The following is an 18,393-nucleotide window of genomic DNA, read 5'->3' as shown; positions in this document are numbered from 1 at the left end:
CAAGGTGACTAATTTTTAAGAAGTTGTGGTGCGAGTACAGTGAACAATAATTAAATGTAATTTTCTTTTAATTATATCTTATTTTTCCATTATTTTAAGGGCATTTTAATGATCATTTTAAGTAGAATTTTAGGTCATCAACATTCACCCCCTAATGATTACATATGTAGTTCCTAATTCTGTTTTGCAAAAATTCATATTATATTAAATTATTTTAGATTGCTGTGACAAATGGATGGTAAAATTTCAACATGTGATCTAAAACTGTAATAGTACATTACGATACAAAGTTTGGAAGTGCTTTTTACAAAATCGAGGAAAAGTTCGAAAAACGAGCAGAGCGAATTTTTCAATTTCTGACAGTTTGTAATGCACTTCACAAACGTGTATTATACAACATTTTTTGCATGATCATATTTTTAAAATTGCAAGTACTATATTTTGCATTGAAAATTTAGAGCAATATTATTTCAAAGCCTTTGCAAAACTACAGTGTATTGGTATCTATGTAACAATAAGGGCACTGTAATGGATCTATTTCAGTATAGTTTTATGTTATGAAGAATGGTCTTCCTAGTTCTGTGATGAGTGCTCAGTGGATAGAAAAAAAGAACAGATTATCACTTAAGTCAGTAAATGCAATTCTGCAGGTACAGTAAAATATGAAAAATGTGAACTGCAGTGAATTTCACAAGGTCATTCAGAAACTAAATTCCTTCCTTTCTTCTATTCACAGTTCTGAGAAGTATGAGTGGTACTGTGGTGGTGACACACAGACTTGAATGGCCTGCAGCTAAAATAATGGTGATAATGTTATGCCCGTGGCAAATGAGAAGGTGATAGATAAGATAAAATGTATTACTGAAGTATCCAATCCTGTCCATAATAAGTGATATTGATGTAGTGTCTATAGTAAATAAATTATACAGGGTGATTCAGTGACTATGTTACAAATTTTTAGGGATGATAGAAGAGACAATTACGAACAACTTTTCATATAGGAACCTACAGTCGGAAACGTTTCGTTTGGTAGTAAAAAGCCAAGATGTGTTAGTCAATGTAACCAGCTAGATTCGAACTGAAGGCCATCGTTTTGAAGTTTGGTTACAGACTACTTGTTCCTGCAAACGTTGGTGATTTCTCATAAACACGGTATAAGCAGTTGGCATGGTAAATGATATTTTGATTGATTAAACCTTGAAACTTGCTGATATCCATTTCATTTATGGAAGAGGAAAAGGAAATGGAAGGAAATTTGCAAGGTTTCATCGGTCAAAATATAATTTACTATGCTGACTAACTTCTATCATGTTTATGAAGAATCACTCTCTAATTACGGGAAACAAGATAATTATCTTAAGGCACAAATTGATTCTTTAAATTGACTATTTCTAAATTAAATGGTGTTTTGTTTGATAAACAGGTTACAAACGAAAGCAAAACCAAAATAATAATGGTGAGAAAATACTGCAATAATTTTCTCCATCTACTGATTTATATTTTTCCGACTTTGAATCAGTATATATTATGCCACTACAAAGATTCTCATCACTATTATTTTGGATTTGCTTTCATTTGTAACCTGTTTATCGAACAAAACACCTTTAATTTAGAAATAGTAAATTTAAAGAATCAATTTGTGCCTTAAGATCATTATCTTGTTTCCCATAATTAGCAGAGAATATTCACCTCTAGATAATTATGTCCTCTCTTAACTCTGTTGTGTAAAAACTACTTATGCCAAGATGGTGAATTAACAAATGAAATTATCTACTTCCATTTCTGTCGACAGAATCTTAGTCCATTATGGAAGCACAGGAATATCTGGTAAACAGAAATCTTTGTAGTGGCATAATATATACTGACTCAAAGTCGAAAAGTAAAAAAACAAAATAAATAAATAATATAAATTAGTAGATAGAGAAAATAATTGCAGTATGTAAATCAAAGACATTTGCAGGAACAGGTCGTCTGCAACCAAACTTCAAAACGATGGCCCTGAGTTCGATTCTAGCTGGCTACACTGACTAACATATCTACGCTTCTAACTATCAACCAGAACGTTTCCGGACATAGGTTCCTATATGAAAGTTGTTCATATTGATGATTTCTATCATTCCTAAAATTTTGTAACATAGTCACTGGCTCACAATGTATTTAAGTGTCCACATTAAATATAGTACAAGTTTCTTAAAAACTCAAATTGTTTCCTGTTTTGCATCAAATTGATGTGTCATTCATATCCTGGTTCAGTGTTTCTGCATTATGATAACCCTACTTTTCAAGACTAATCTAATTTCCAGCAAAGTTGATTTAGGACGAATAAATGACGTTTCAGAGCTCCCAGGGTTTACAATACGATCGTATAAGTGTAAAAAACGAAGAAACAAAAAGCATATCTGAAATAAATTAGCATGAAAAGTAAAGGAATTTTGCTGGGACCTCTTCTCCCCCCCCCCCACACAAAAAAAAAGAGTAAGTGTGAAAAATGCATAAGTGCTAAATGTATAAAAGAAGTTTTATTGTACAAAGTAAAGTGAATTATATCTCTGAAACTCTCTCTCAACTCTAGCTATCACTAAATAATATGCAATCCTACAACTTACAGCTATTACATAATACCAACAGAAAAACTTAATGAAATTCTAACACAAACCTTCAAGTTCTGTTTCTTCAGTTCCTGGCAAGACATCGCTAGTAGGTAGAGCTGTCACCTCTTTGGGTGACACCTGCAACATTGCAGATCCATATGCAGAGCCCCATTCGTTTGTAGCAAAGCACTGGAAAATTCCTGCATGACGCTTCTCTACTTCAGTGATATTCAGTCGTCCACCTGGGAATACATCATAATAAAAAACTTAATAATTCATAAATTATTTGCAATATTTATTCTGATTTTTCTGTTGAAATTGATAAAAAGAATATATATATATATATATATATATACACACACCACACACCACACACACACACACACACACACACACACACACACACACACACACACACACACACACACACACACACACACACACACACATACATACCAGTAGAATTACAATTCAATTTTTCACTCATTTTACTTGGATATTAGGACACTCTAATTTTTTTGTTATTTGTAAGGGCTGGAGGTTCATGATTTGAATATTCTTAGAAAAAAATACCTACATTCTGATAAATTATCTATATGCACTATTATTGTTTTAATTAATTAAACATGACCTTAAGTTGCATAAATAATATGGAGGGTAGCTGCGAATATATTGAACAAGCAGTCACAGACAGCTGATAACGGGTGGTCCTTCAGCTTGGGGGTTGGGCGAAGGGCTAATAAACCATCACCGTAAAAAACAGCTTGTTACGAAACCCCAACATAAGCCTTGGAATGGAACTGATTCTATGGTACGACCACAGCAGAGGAAGAGGCTAAGGGTGTTTGAGAATAAGGTGCTTAGGAAAATATCTGGGCTAAGAGGGATGAAGTTACAGGAGAATGGAGAAAGTCACATAATGCAGAACTGCACGGATTATATTCTTCACCGGACATAATTAGGAACATTAAATCTAGACGTTAGTGATGGGCAGGGTATGTAGCATGTATGGATGAATCCAGAAATGCATATAGAATGTTAGTTGGAAGGCCGGAAGGAAAAAGACCTTTGGGGAGGCCGAGACGTAGATGGGAGGTTAATATTAAAATGGATTTGAGGGAGGTGGGATATGATGGTAGGGACTGGATTAATCTTGCACAGGCTAGGGACCAATGGCGAGCTTATGTGAGGGTGGCAATGAACCTCCGGGTTCTTTAAAAGCCATTTGTAAGTAAGTTAAGTAAGTATGACTAATCAGATTTTCGAGCCTTCTCAAGTGCAGTGACATACTAGACTTAAGGTCTATAATTTTTTTTTAACATCGAATAGGTTATGGAACGCAAGTTTGTAAATCGAATAATATAACCCTATGCATTCTACAATTATCCAGGAACTTTGCACTTCCAAGCAAATCACTTCAGAATGACATTGTTAAAACCTTAGATCTTTCTCAAGTCACGAAGACTTTCCCAGAAAGAAATTCAAGACAAGAAAAATTTGCGTAGAAAACGTGTTTTCTTTTATAGTCCAGTAAAAGTGTACTTTCTCTCTGCTGTAACAATAACAGCTTTTACCATTTTAATTAACACTAACAATTTATCTGACATTTAAAAAATAAAACCATACAAGTGCTCAATAAACTGAAACATGTGTATGCAACAGGACGAAATCTGTTTAAAATCAGCATTAAGTTGGAAATCTCAGATTGGCTGGAATCTCCATGTAAGGTAAGTCAATTAATGCATAATAACGGATTATTAAGTTACGAGCTTCATGAGACTAGTCCTTCGGGAAAGTGAAGAGGAACACCAATATCATGTCCAGAAAATTATTTGGGCTGATCTTGGACTTAAAACAATTTCGATTTATACCGGTACTTTCATTCTTCACCATAAGAGTTATAAACAGACTAAACAGCCTATATGCTGTATGAAATTTCGTAAGATATTCAATTCATTAAAATGGGCTTACGCATCTAAACTTAATTCATAATGTTTTCCTCACCTGCAGATTTCACAAGGCTGTCATTTGTGATAGGCTCACCATTTAGCAGCCAACTGATTTCGGGTGTAGGTGAACCTCTAACCTTACAGTCCAACTGCAAATTTCCACCCTCCTTTACTACCAGATTTCTTGGTTCAGTCTCAATCACAGGAGATTCTAAAATAAACATAATTATTAACAGACACATAGATTTGAATGGCCTGCAGCTAAAATAAAGGTCTGCATATCAATAATTTTAGGTTTTTCCTATTCTTTCTACTGAATTTTATAATTCAGGTTTGCTTATCATCAGAGACCGGATGTTTCGGCATTATGAATCATTAAAATAAGCAGGCAAAAAGGCATCATAAATAGCTAAAATAGGCAGGCAAAAAGCATTATAAATAGCTAAAATACGCAATAAAAGGCAATTACAAAACCCTTGCACTAGACCCATTTATTTACTAGATTACACTATTCCATAACTCGATCGTCATATTTTAAAGAACTTTAAAGTTTTAAACAAAATGCTAGTGTTGTACCTGATACAAAAATGAAAATGTTTTTAAAAGGCCTATGTATTGCAATGCCTTATTCGTTGCACACGACAACCAAATACGTTTTTTTAAGTTCTCTGGGGTCATGTTGAATCTCCTGTCAGATAACACATATTTCATATGAGAAAATGACCTCTCAACTTCGACAGAGGTTGAATAATTTCGAGGGAAAAATTGTTCCGGGGCCGGGTATCGAACCCGGGACCTTTGGTTAAACGTACCAACGCACACAGAAAGTCACACAGAGTTAGTGTGCACTCAAATGTTGGTTGCTTGACGGTTGTCAGCCCACTTTGAGGTCTGTGGATATAGAGGGAAAAATTGGATCGGTGTCGGGTAGAGTTCCCAGGTAGCTCAGCGGGAGAGCGTTGGTTCGTTTAACCAAAGGTCCCGGGTTCGATACCCGGCCCCAGAACAATTTTTCCCTAGAAATTATTCAAATTAACTTTACAGGGAGTTATTCCTGAAAGCTTAATTTGCATTCGACAGAGGTTATTGGAGCAAATTTAAAACATAGCATCATTATAGGATCCATTTCAACTGCAATAGAATTGTCACCTTGTAGAATTTTTTTAATGTTTCTAAGTTTATCAAGATCACAATTTTTCGAAAACACATTTTTACACTTTTCCCTAACTAATGAACCCCGTTTCCCTGGTACACTGTCCATTCTTTGCACTGCATCATCCACAATTTTCACTGACTTGGTCGAAGGCTGCCCTCTTTCTTGAAGCTGGCAGATCACTTGTGGCAGGAAACCAAACTCAGCCGCAATGAAAGTTAAATTATTTTTTACTTCCGAAGAATTGAGAAGTTTCTTGGCTGCTACAATTGAAGATGCTTCATCCTCCAGAGCGTTCACCACCTCAGTTATAGTCAGGAAATTTGAAGTGTAGTAAAGTGCCGCTGAGACCCATGTCCCCCATCTCTTTATGATAGGTTTGGGGGGCAGAGGTATATTTGGTGCAATGGATTTAAATGTTAGAATTCTTGATGGGGCTTTCAGAAAGATCTTCTTAATACTGGAAATCAAATTATCGACATCCGGAAATAAGCATAATATCTCTTCTGACACTCTGTGAAAGCCGTATGTTACGCAGATCATGTGAAGCATGTTTGGAAATAGCACTTTTAAAGTTATTCCAGCCTTTTTCATGTATGGTGCAGCATCACTGATGAAAAGTAATACGTTGCCATATTGAATTTCTTCAGGCCACAGTAACTGTAATGAATTGGTGAATAACTGCGTGATAGTTGAATTGTTAACTTTCTCCAGACACACTGTTGTAAGCAGGAATGGTTTCATTGATTCATCTTCTGAAGGATCTAATGGCCCAACAATGACATTGGCAATGAAACGATCCATAGAATCAGGTGACTCGTCGATAGAAATCCAGATCTTATTTTTAATTTTATCTTTAATGATTTTCATTGTGTCATCGTAACATTCGCTCAAGTAACATTTTCGCAAACTTGACTCACTAGGCACAGATTCGTTCGTATACTTTTCCAAAAACTGTCTTAATGTAGGATTCTGTAATTTCCACAAAGGGATTTCGGCAGCAAGAAAAGCTTTACATAAGTCGAATGCAAATTGAGATTTTCGACTCAATGTTGCAATACTGTTGGAAGCAAAGAAATCTTCTTCCCAGTAGCCTTGGAAAGTGGATTTTTGTGTTTGGTTGTACTGATATGTTGCGATATGAAATATTTCTTTTCGTAATTCATTGACTGCTCACATATTTTGCATGTAAGTACTTTACTGTCAGTACAAAATATGTCAGATCCTAAAGTATTAACATAACTTTGCAATTTACTGCGTAAAGGAACACTGAATACCAGCATCTTGCTGCTAGCTACAACAAAGTCGCAATGAAAACTGAAAGAAAAATAATGTTAGACCCGCACTCATTGTTGCCTTGTCAAATAAACACAAGCAATAATTAAAACGCTTACTCTTATACATTTTATAACACTCTGTTATACATTTTATAACAGTAAGCGTTTTAATTATCGCTTGGGTTTATTTGACAAGGTAACAATGAGTGCGGGTCTAACGTTATACATTTTGGGCGGGCAGGTAACTCAGTTGGTACAGCAGCTGGCTACAGACCGGAAGGTCCAGGTTCGATCCCAGGTGGTGACAGGATTTTTTCTCGTTGCCAAACTTTCAGAATGGCCCCGAGGTTCACTCAGCCTCCTATAAAATTGAGTACCGGGTATTTCCCGGGGGTAAAAGGCAGTCAGAGTGTGGTGCCGACCACACCACCTCATTCTAGTTCCGAGGTCATGGAAAGCATGGGGCTCTACCTCCATGTCCCCCAAGTGCCTTCATGGCATGTTAGGGGGATACCTTTACCTTTACTGTTATACATTTTTGCACGGCAGCACTCAGGATAGGGACCAATGGCGGGCTTATGTGAGGGCGGCAATGAACCTCCGGGTTCCTTAAAAGCCAGTAAGTAAGCACTCATTGTTGCAAAGAGAATATAAACTAACTGAAAGACAATAATACACATTCGGTGAAATCACTTTCATTGTAGCAGTTATAGAAATAAATTAAAATATACCTGTAGGCAATTTTTAATAATACATTAATAAAAATAGATAATTAATAATCAAATAAAGGCAAAAAAAGCATTTATTTTGTAAATTACGCATTTATATTTAAAAAGGCAGAAAAGGGCAACATAAAACTGTGATGTTTCAATCACAAAGGTATAATTTGTACAGATTTACTTTCAAAATGAAGATAGATTTAACACATTTAAAAAGGCTTTCTGCCAAAGTTCCGGTCTCTGCTTATCATCATCATCATCATCATCATCATCATCATCATCATCATCATCATCATCATCATCATCATCTATTCCTTGGTAATGAACTAAGCATTTGTTATTGCAATCCTTTACTAAATCGTTTGAGATATTTGCCACCAAGTGATACTTGAGCTAGAAGTACACAGCAATTTATAGCCAGTTAATGTGATCCACAACAAAATCGACTGTGAGACCAATAGTTTATGTGGATGGAAACTCTGAAAGTTATTGCTCATAGAATGAAATCAATTGATTACGCACAACTAATTAAATCAAAGATCTTCCTACTCACTTCGTAAAGTGAAATATAAAATTATATGAATATTCCATTAATTCTCTTACAAATATACCTTCCAAGAGGCATAAGAAGATATGTGCTTACCTTGTACATGCAATACAGATGTGTGCCTGATGGGCTGACCCACTCCGTTACTCATTTCACAGATGTACTCCCCTTCATCTGCTTTTGCAACATGACTGAGGTGCAGTCCGCCAGGCAGAAGTGCTGTTCTGTTAGCGGGTATCGTGCTACTAGATCTATGCCATGTTACTTGTGGAGGTGGCATACCCACTGCACTGCACTCCAATGTCACATTTGATCCTGTGTACAAGTTAGTATTTTGTGTGATAAAATAATTAATGGAAAAAATTATTACAAAATTGCCATTCATGGTTTATAATTTATACTTCATATTTCTTTGTAGGTTCTTTGGCAACAATATTCCTAGTCACGAGCAATGACACGAAGTTACATCCTGGAAATGTTTTAAGTTTTTCACAGAAAATAAAAATTTGTTTGAATGTCGAATCCAAAATGTTTAATTGTAAACAAGGAGTGTAATGAAATCTCATCAATACTGCTATTTAATTTCCTGGAATTATATGATCCACACACTGCAAAAACGAAATTCAGGTACAGTGACATATAATCTCAACTCTGATATAGAACATTAGAATTATACAGGGTGTTTCAGAAATACTTTCACAAACCTTGGGGGCATGTTCTTCACACCAAAACAAGAAAAAAAAGTTCATATAAACATATATCCGAAAATCCTTAATTTTTTAGTTATTAATGAAAGAACATAATGAAACATCTGTTAATTATTGTCAGCTTGGTAGCAAGAGTGTGTGTGTGTGTGTCTAATGCCTACCCACTTCACTTTGCGTGATTCGGGTTCTGTATACTGCGGATGGATGGCAGGACTGTGACCCATTTTCATATTGCACACCACTTCGCCAGGCCATGTTATGCATGAGGTGTATCTGCGAAGAGTTATGTCTTATACTAGGGTGAGCGTATGTTAAGTGTTCGTGTAAGTGTAGTGTAGGGAATGGGTGAGAATGATGATGAAGGTGAGGAAGGGAAAAAGGAAAACCAGGTGCCAGCACGTAGCCTACTCCTGTCGAATAGCACCAAGGTGGCCTCCAGGCTAATAATAATAATAATAATAATAATAATAATAATATTAATAATAATAATAATGTTGGTGAAGATGGAGTTCTCATTTAATTCCGACGAGTGCATGCGTGTGTAGAAGCAAGAGGAGAACATTTTGAACATTTTAATTTTATTTAATTTTATTTATTTATTTAAATTCAAATATACAGAATAAAGAAATATAATTACAAAATATACAGAATAAAGAAATATAATTACAAAACAAAACAAAGAGAAATACAACTAAGATAATACAAGCAATATAGAAAAAAGATACAGTAGTATTAACAAAATTTGTTATTAGTTTCTGAACTGATTAACGTTGCAACACTTGCTACCAAGCTGACAATATCTAACAGATGTTTCATTATGTTCTTTCATTAATAACTAAAAAACTAAGGATTTTCGGACATATGTTTATATGAACTTTTTTTCTTGTTTTGGTGTGAGGAACATGCCCCCAAGGTTTGTCAAAGTATTTCTGAAACACCCATTGAACTCACATGGATTTGTATATAGAAGCAAATGTCTGGTTGACATACAAAGAGTGGAAGATACAAAAATATCATAATAAATTTTACGTAAGTGTATCACAAACGAAGAGATCTTCAATATCGAAGCAGAAGATGGCAAGATCTGTAGCAGTCAGGAGTATAGGAGAAGAACAGGAAGACAGCCTACAAAAATAGAAGGTGAGGAGGGAGAAAAGTGAAGAGGAAGAAGAGACAGAAAAAAGACGGAATGGGATTTTTTCTCCCCCCCTACTCCGCTCCCCCCCCCCCTCAGTTGAAACAAAGGTGTTTAATATTATTAGTTGATCTTTTGTTATATTATTAAGTTTTGTACTTGTGAACTATATCAATAAATCAATATGACAATATGACAATACAATACAATATTATTAGTTACGAAAGGTATATGATTCTTCATACTGTATATCAGCTCCTTGCTTATGGGATGACGTAACTATGTTAGGAAAAAATCCACAAACTATTACGGAAAACACGAGAATTTTACTTGAAGCAAGTAAGAGATAGGTTTGGAAGTAAATCCCGAAAAGACAAAGTATATGATTATGTCTCGTGGCCAAAATATTGTACAAAATGGAAATATAAAAATTAGAAATTTATCCTTTGAAGAGGTAGAAAAATTCAAATATCTTGGAGCAACAGTAACAAATATAAATGATACTCGGGAGGAAATTAAACGCAGAATAAATATGGGAAATGCCTGTTATTATTCGGTTGAGAAGCTTTTATCGTCCAGCCTGCTCTCAAAAAAGCTGAAAGTTAGAATTTATGAAACAATTACATTACTCTCACTTTGACAGAGGAACTGAAGTTAAGAGTGTTTGAGAATAAGGTGCTTAGGAAAATATTTGAGACTAAGAGAGAAGAATTTGCAGAAGAATGGAGAAAGTTACACAATGTAGCACTGCATGCATTTTATTCTTCACCTGACATAATTAGGAACATTAAATCCAGACGTTTGAGTTGGGCAGGGCATGTAGCATGTATGGGCGAATCCAGAGTGTTAGTTGGGAGGCCGGAGGGAATAAGACCTTTGAGAAGGCCGAGACGTAGATGGGAGGATAATATTAAAATTGATTTGAGGGAGATGGGATATTATGGTAGAGACTGGATTAATCTTGCTCAGGATAGGGACCGATGGCGGGCTTATGTAAGGGCGGCAATGAACCCCCGAGCTCCTTAAAAGCCATAAGTAAGTATATCATTCATATTCCATTTTCTCAAAGCACAGATATAACAAAATAAGATCAAGCAAAAATTTATCGGAGACTTAAAAAATGAAAACATAAACATTGTCAGCTTAGACACAATGATTAAAGAAGCTATGAAGTAATTTGCTAAGAAAAAGTTGTGACTATAACAATAATTAAAGTAATAAGTAAATTGGTCTGCAAGTGATTTTAAACACGTTTTAACTGCATTTTCAATATTTGAGTATAGCCGGAGTAGGAGAATGTCAAACAGGTGAGGATGGGTTAACTTTGGGTGAATGGGGCTTGTTGTATGCATGGGTTAACTTTAGTGGACACTCGCTCATTGCAACCTTCCTGTTGTATGCCTTAAATACAGCTTCATTATGCTATAATGGATCCCTATCTATGCTTGCTAAAAAAGGAGCAACAATATTAGCAAACCCCACAGAAATCTTCAGCTAACAACTAAAATACAGAATATACAAAACAATCGAAAACTAAAAACACAACAAACATTAAACAAAAAAGTAGCAGGAAAAATTTATGCAAACATTCAACTTCAGACACACATTCTGAATATTCCAAGAAAATCTTCAGTTGCTGAATTCCGTCACTTTATGGGCCATGACTGCCTGCCAGAACACCTCTATAGGCTAGGACTCATTAAAAAACCCAATATGTACAGCAGGCATGCCAGAAATCAGACACTAAATGTGCAGTTATGTGCGCAGATCGCTGGTCTGTGCTGATTGCATAATTCAAGCGTTGCTCTTACCAGTTCTTAGCTGGAGGGGTGTACAATAATCTATTCTGCGCTTCTAGGGTTGGATTAAATAGCCAATTGGACATTATAAACATACTTAGCAGAAGGAAAAAAAAAAGTTATTATCAGTGTCTATATTTGACAATTGTAGTACAAGAAACTTTAAGCTTACTCAGTTATACTTCACAAAGTAGTGGTTTGTAAAGCATAATTTAGTAATATGATTTCTATATAGTATTTGGAAAAAAAAATATCGTAGTAATTTCGAAACAACAAAAAACGAACACAGTATTTCATTTTACGTAGTAGGTATTAATTATTTTAAAGTAAAGTAATAGGCCCTATCTTTCATTGTTCGTCGAGCATTATTATTGTGAATTTATTTCCACTCAACAATAGGATTTTATTCTTCCAACAATAATTCCTTTCTACAATTCGCCTTAAACGCTCTCGTCAACAATTGGATTTTCACTCAACACAGTATTCGTTATAGCACTCCACTGACGGCAATGACAATTTACTTGGACTATTACGAACAACAATGAACTTTTAATCTTAACTAATATTTACAAAGCACTATTTACAAATCAGAACTATCAGTTCTCAGTTCACAGTTCTTTTAGCTCAGTCACTCGAGTTCACAGTATCTCGAACCACAGACCTTCAGAGACAGTTCACTGTACTCGAACTCAGGTCCCTCCAACTGCGGTCCACTGCACTCGAACTCAGGCCTTCGGATGCTGGCACAGTTGTGGACGCACACTCAAGTCGAACTCCGGTACACAAGACTGGCTAGCTTGCTCTGTTCACTGGCTTACTCACTGAACTAATCATGAATGACACACACACTCCTTCGCGTCCGTAATTTATAACCACAGCAACGTAACCGAGAGACTTCGAATTCGCGATTTTTCCACTTCAACGGGCTTCTGGAAGAGTCGGGAAGGTCCGTTCCCCCTTTACTCCGTAAGCAGCTGCGCGCGCGATCTCTCTCTCTCCACTCTCTCGCCGCGTAGGCCCTTTCCTCTTTCCCCGCCGCGCACCGTCCCTCAGTGCTCCGTGAAGCCCGCGCGATCTGCTTTCTTGCGGGACGCTGGTCGTGAGTTCGAATCTCACGTCGCTGTCACATTATTTATTGGGGCCATTGGTACACAAATGTTGAAGAAAATATTATACTCCAAATTAATTACATGCAGTAAGACATTGTGAAGTTTTTACACTGAAATCATTTCCTTGCTGTAAGTCAATATAAATTAACATTAATATTAATAAATTATATAAATTAAGTTTAGAATTTAAATTCACATATAGTTTATTTGGAAAATGTTGAGAGCAAGTATCGACAAGTTGGGAGCGTTACTGAAAGAAATTAAAAGTGTAGTTCACAAGCTGTGAAACAACAATATTCTCTTTATGCCAGGTTTAAAGATTTATTAATGTAAGTATATTAACATAATGTAGTGACGCGAGCTGGAAAATTTATCATTATATATTTTTCCAGAAAATTTTTCCGTCTTGCAAACAGTGGCTTTCTTCGCTCCTTACAACCTCAAGAGCCTCACATGTATTCCTCACTATATTCTCATCACTTACCAACTTATCAAATGAAAGTCGTAAGTCGTCTAACCTTCGATCGCTGTGTTAGTACAGACTCCAAAACAACGCCATTGTCAAGTTCGTTTTGCCATAAGAATACTGATTAAGAAATAAGTGCTCGCGAATATCATATTTTGAGGACTTTACTAATCTGATCTAAACTGTCACAACACTATTACCGCGACATGGGCTGATGAAAGCGTTTCATTTTAAAATAATTATTGTTGGCTGAGGAAAACATTATAACAATTATGTTATATGATTCGTAATTTCTCTTCTTCGTTATCTGTGAACTCACTTTATCATAACTCATTCACAGACACAGCCAAATCAGCACCTGTACTGAAACTGTGTTACTGAAACAAAAGCTGATAAGCTGCTGCAGGTACTGTATAGCTCTGTCGTGCTCCCCTCCTAGGCAATTCTCTCCCTCCAGGTAGGGGAATAGAAAGTGCACATCGCACAGAGACTACTGCACAATGTGCAGGGTTTTGGCATGCCTGATGTACAGTATCCAACAAGCCTCAACAACTCCTCAACAAACAACACCTCCTAACTTGCCCTCAACTGGACAGAAGAAAACAATTTCACCAAGAAGTATTAGGACCAGAGGTCTGCATCGGACGTTTTTGCTCGAGCGCCAAGTAGTTCATAGCATAATCCGATAGGTAGCGCACATGCATGATGGGTAAAATTGTCGCGAGCGATAAATCCTCAAACGGTATAAGCCGAGCGTTAGACATTCGTTCTTGTTACAGTGATGAACTGTGTAGTAACATCATAGATGTTCATCATTTCAAAATTTTGCAGTGTTTAACTAACCTCTCCATAGTACAACTACAAAACTTGCTTTAAAATGTAATATAAATGTTGTAGGTAAATGTTTTTTTTTTTCCCCTACACAGGAATGATTTTGTTTTTGCCACATCTGATAGAAGTTATTGGATGTAAATGCAATTATTACAAACGGAGAACACAATCACAATAATGCAAGAACAGTATCAAGTTTTCTAGTAATAATAATAATCTGTAATAATTAGGGTATCAATCTTTGCGTTTGTAACAGTTGTGCAGCATGATTATTCGTTTTATTATATTTTCTGTGGCGTTATCTCTGTACTAATATTGTTATTAATCTACTGCTATATCAATAATATTTTGTAAAACGTTTCTACATTGTCGCAGTATATAGGCGGAACACTATGTATGGATCTATCATATTATATTATGTGGTAAATCAAATATAGAATAATTATTAATTAGCAATAATAACTGTATATCGAAGTTTTTCATAGTATTTTATTTATAACTTCATGTTACTGTTTTCGTATGTTCCATTAGATTGTTCCATTAGACGTTTGTCATAAACGCAGAAAATAAAGCCTTATTTTTACCGTGTGAGCAATACATATGTGTATCTTATCTGTCGCCTTTCATACAAGATAAGACTTGTCGATGAGATGACCTTGTACTGTGCTTCTATTTATTACGAGCGTATCACGACCGATCTTATCTCACTCGAGGGTGCGACATTTGACCGAGTACAAGCGCGAACGATTTAACTCCAATGCAGCACTCTGATTAGGACTGTATTGGAAAGAGAAAAAAAGGACACAAGCTAGTTAAAGCTCATCACCACTGGATACCATTAATAACAACAGTACAGTTTTAGTGCATTCGGAAACTAGAAGCATAAGACTTACCTGCTTGGATGCTGTAGTTGGTTTGTGGAGTACTCAGAAAGGCAGATGCTTGATGAGCACACTGAGACACAACCTTCAATGTAATATTGAACTGCGATGTTACTGTCTGACCCGTGATGTAGTTGGTGGCTGCACAGTGATAGCTGCCTGAATCCCGGGTTGTAACATTCTGCAGAATCAGTGTGCCCATTGAGGCAAGGAACTCCATGTTAGCTGAAACTGTGAACACAAAATGCTCTATGTTTGCAGTATATAGCGCCATCTTTCGAAGTTTTTTCTTGGGTCCGCCTAAAGGAACGTAGAATAGCACATTCTTTATCTGTTCTGTTTCACTTCTACTCCTAAATATCTGAGAACTCGCTTTGAATATCTTACAACGTTACGGAATCAACATCAGACCTTATTATCCATTCCTTGTCATCATACCTCTTTCTATTCATCCTCTTTCACCATGTCAGTTTGTCGCCTATGGAACTCCTTACCTCGTCATGTCGGAGATTGCCGAACGGTTAATCAATTTAAATTAAGAATTACAAACTTTTACATGAAATTGAATTGTGAGTGTTAGCCGATTTTTATAGGTTATTCTGTGTGTATATAAATTGTCATTTAGGCCTATCATAAAGTAGCATTAGGATATGAATTATAAATAACTTAATTATGTATCATGTTTAGTTAATATTTCATTATAGCTCATGTAAGCTTGTTAATGTGCATGAAAATTATTTTCATACTTAAGTATGACTTTACTATTTTTGTCATTGTTTCATTATGTATTTTACTTCTGGTAGTGTGGAAGAGAAGGCCATTCTACCAGAATAAATAAATAAATAAATAAATAATAACCCATAAAGTTGACATGTTCAACAAAATTCTTCCTCCTTTTTTCTTCATAGGCTATGTGTATCCAGTTACCCCTGTTAAGCAATTACACAAAATTCACAAATATCTGCAGAATCGTAATTTTGCTCCAAGCTTATACAAGCCTCAGGTACCACTCAGAAATTTTTTACAATATTATTCTATGTTTAAATGCCACTACTTTTGGATTTTGGAGTAGTTAAATGCCTACTTACAGACCTGTTACTAAATCTACGTATTACTCTGCGAAATGATTTATTAAATCTACATACTTATTTGATAACACAATCTCAAGGGAAAAAAATGGAACTCGCATCATAATCCACAGTTAATTCCCGATTTACCACGCAAATCATCTGTAGCTGCATTTAGATTGACAACAGGCCATGATTGTTTGGCCAAACACCTGCATAGAATTGGAATATATCAGTCCCTTACTCCCCATTCTGCAACTCAAACCAAGAAATGGATTCGGAACACCTCAAAATCTGTGCTTCAATGGCTGACCATGACAATATCTTTGAAAAATATTGGAGTGCAAGAGGTCAAATGATTTTATTGTCAAACGCCTGGCATTAGAAAACAACAACAACATAATTAGTTAAAAACATCATACAGATGTCATACGAGATCTGAGCGCAAGTTAAATTATGCATTGATGCAGTTGGGAATAATAGGCCTGTATGGAGGCTTATTGTGTGCGAGACAGAAACCTTCTCAGATATAAAGAGCCACATAGGTAAGTAAGTAAAGATAAGCCGTATTTTATCGAATAATCCGAGCACTTATTTTTTCAGAAATATGCAAGTAAAAATTACAGATGTGCGGCATATTCGAAATGAAGTTGGCAACATGACCTGATTTTTCTCCAGTGCAACTCCTAATCTACTAAGCATGTGCAGTAGGTTGTAATTGGAATTTGGAAAATTCAGTTGACCCAAATTTTATTTCTAGCTCTGTACCACTAAAGATTTGAGATTGTGATCCTTTACTTACAGCGAACAATTTGAAATTATCAAAAATGCGAAAGAACACGGAAACCACGTAGTATCATACAAAATAAAGATACCTTGTTAATTTCCAGACAGATGCTGTGTTATTAATGTTGCAGGACATCATGTAAACGGCCAATTAAGCAAGACAACTTACATGTGTGGAGTGCTTGGGCACAGGATGTGTTTGAAATGTGTTATGTGTCCTGTTTCAGTATAACATTTATTGTTAACTGAACTGTATTTATGTTTTAATTGTTTTAATTTGTTATGAATACATTTGTTGAAAGTTTCATTATTATTATTATTATTATTATTATTATTATTATTATTATTATTATTATTATTATTACTGGCATTTATTTTTTATTTATTTATTTTTTGACATTTCAAAAGTGAGGTGCATGGCTTATTCGAGGGTGTGGGGTATTCGAGCTAATATTTTAATTAATTAAAGATTGAAAACAAATTTATGAATTTAAATACAAAGTATATGTATTTTAAGGATTAAAGATTCAATTTGAATTGGTAAAAGTGTTCAGTTATATTTTAATGACTGGTGGTATTATTGAAGCAAATAAATCTCTTGTACTAATAATGTGAGTGTTATTTTTTTATTGCATATATTTTCACTTTTAGAGCTTATTTCAACAATAAATAAGAGCATGATAACATGCATATTTTGAGGTCTTTTAGTAACCTACATCAAGTTCCGCGATTTACTTATAAGATTCGTACACTAACCTTTCAATTTTTCTTTATTCCTATAATACTGTATTGATGCAGGAGGGTTACTATAAGGTGCTCCACAATGAATTGCGACAGTGTTGCCAGTTCTTACTTCATACGTCTGGCTGGGCTTCTGAGGAAATGGACGGAGCTCAGCCAGACTCAGTCTTGCAGGCAATGATGTCAGTGCTGAGGCCCCAAACCACGCAACACACTGGAACAGTCATAATTCATAATGTTATCAATTCTGCATCGACTTCAGATACATGTCAGTTCAATATTTATATAGACTTAAGCCACCTTGTAATAAGTATCAGGCACAAGATAAAGCAAACTGAGCAGCGAAGAAGATATCATAAATGGAGAATATCAGGACTGTGAAAACATTGGAAATTAAAATAAATGAGATTAAAAATTGCAGGATTATATTCAGAAGGTGAAAATACTAATTATCAGAGACCGGAAGTTTAGGCCACAGTATTTAGGCATTGTGAATTATTAAAATAGGCACGCAAAAAGACATCATAAATAGCTAAAATAGGCAGGCAAAAAGGCATTATAAATAGCTAAAATACGCAATAAAAGGCAATTACAAAAACCTTGCACTAGACCCATAACCTTGCACTTTCCACAAA

At 35.4% G+C, this 18,393-nt stretch overlaps 1 protein-coding gene across 1 annotated transcript in view; it reads right to left on the bottom strand.

Moving 5' to 3' along the window:
• LOC138701404 (interference hedgehog-like) overlaps window positions 1–18,393 on the bottom strand; it is a 408,867-nt gene that overhangs the window by 24,235 nt on the left and 366,239 nt on the right. Inside the window, exons 4-8 of the mRNA XM_069828262.1 lie at window positions 17,774–17,972; window positions 15,177–15,395; window positions 8,333–8,551; window positions 4,596–4,751; window positions 2,657–2,833 (exon numbers count right to left, since the gene is read on the bottom strand). Coding sequence (XP_069684363.1) covers window positions 2,657–2,833; window positions 4,596–4,751; window positions 8,333–8,551; window positions 15,177–15,395; window positions 17,774–17,972 — 970 coding nt within the window. The remainder of the gene's footprint in view (window positions 1–2,656; window positions 2,834–4,595; window positions 4,752–8,332; window positions 8,552–15,176; window positions 15,396–17,773; window positions 17,973–18,393) is intronic.

The sequence above is a fragment of the Periplaneta americana genome, chromosome 6, assembly GCF_040183065.1.
Source record: "Periplaneta americana isolate PAMFEO1 chromosome 6, P.americana_PAMFEO1_priV1, whole genome shotgun sequence".
Taxonomy (NCBI): Eukaryota; Metazoa; Arthropoda; class Insecta; order Blattodea; family Blattidae; genus Periplaneta; species Periplaneta americana.
Note: the sequence above shows the minus strand (reverse complement) of the source record. Positions and strands in the feature narration are given on the sequence as shown.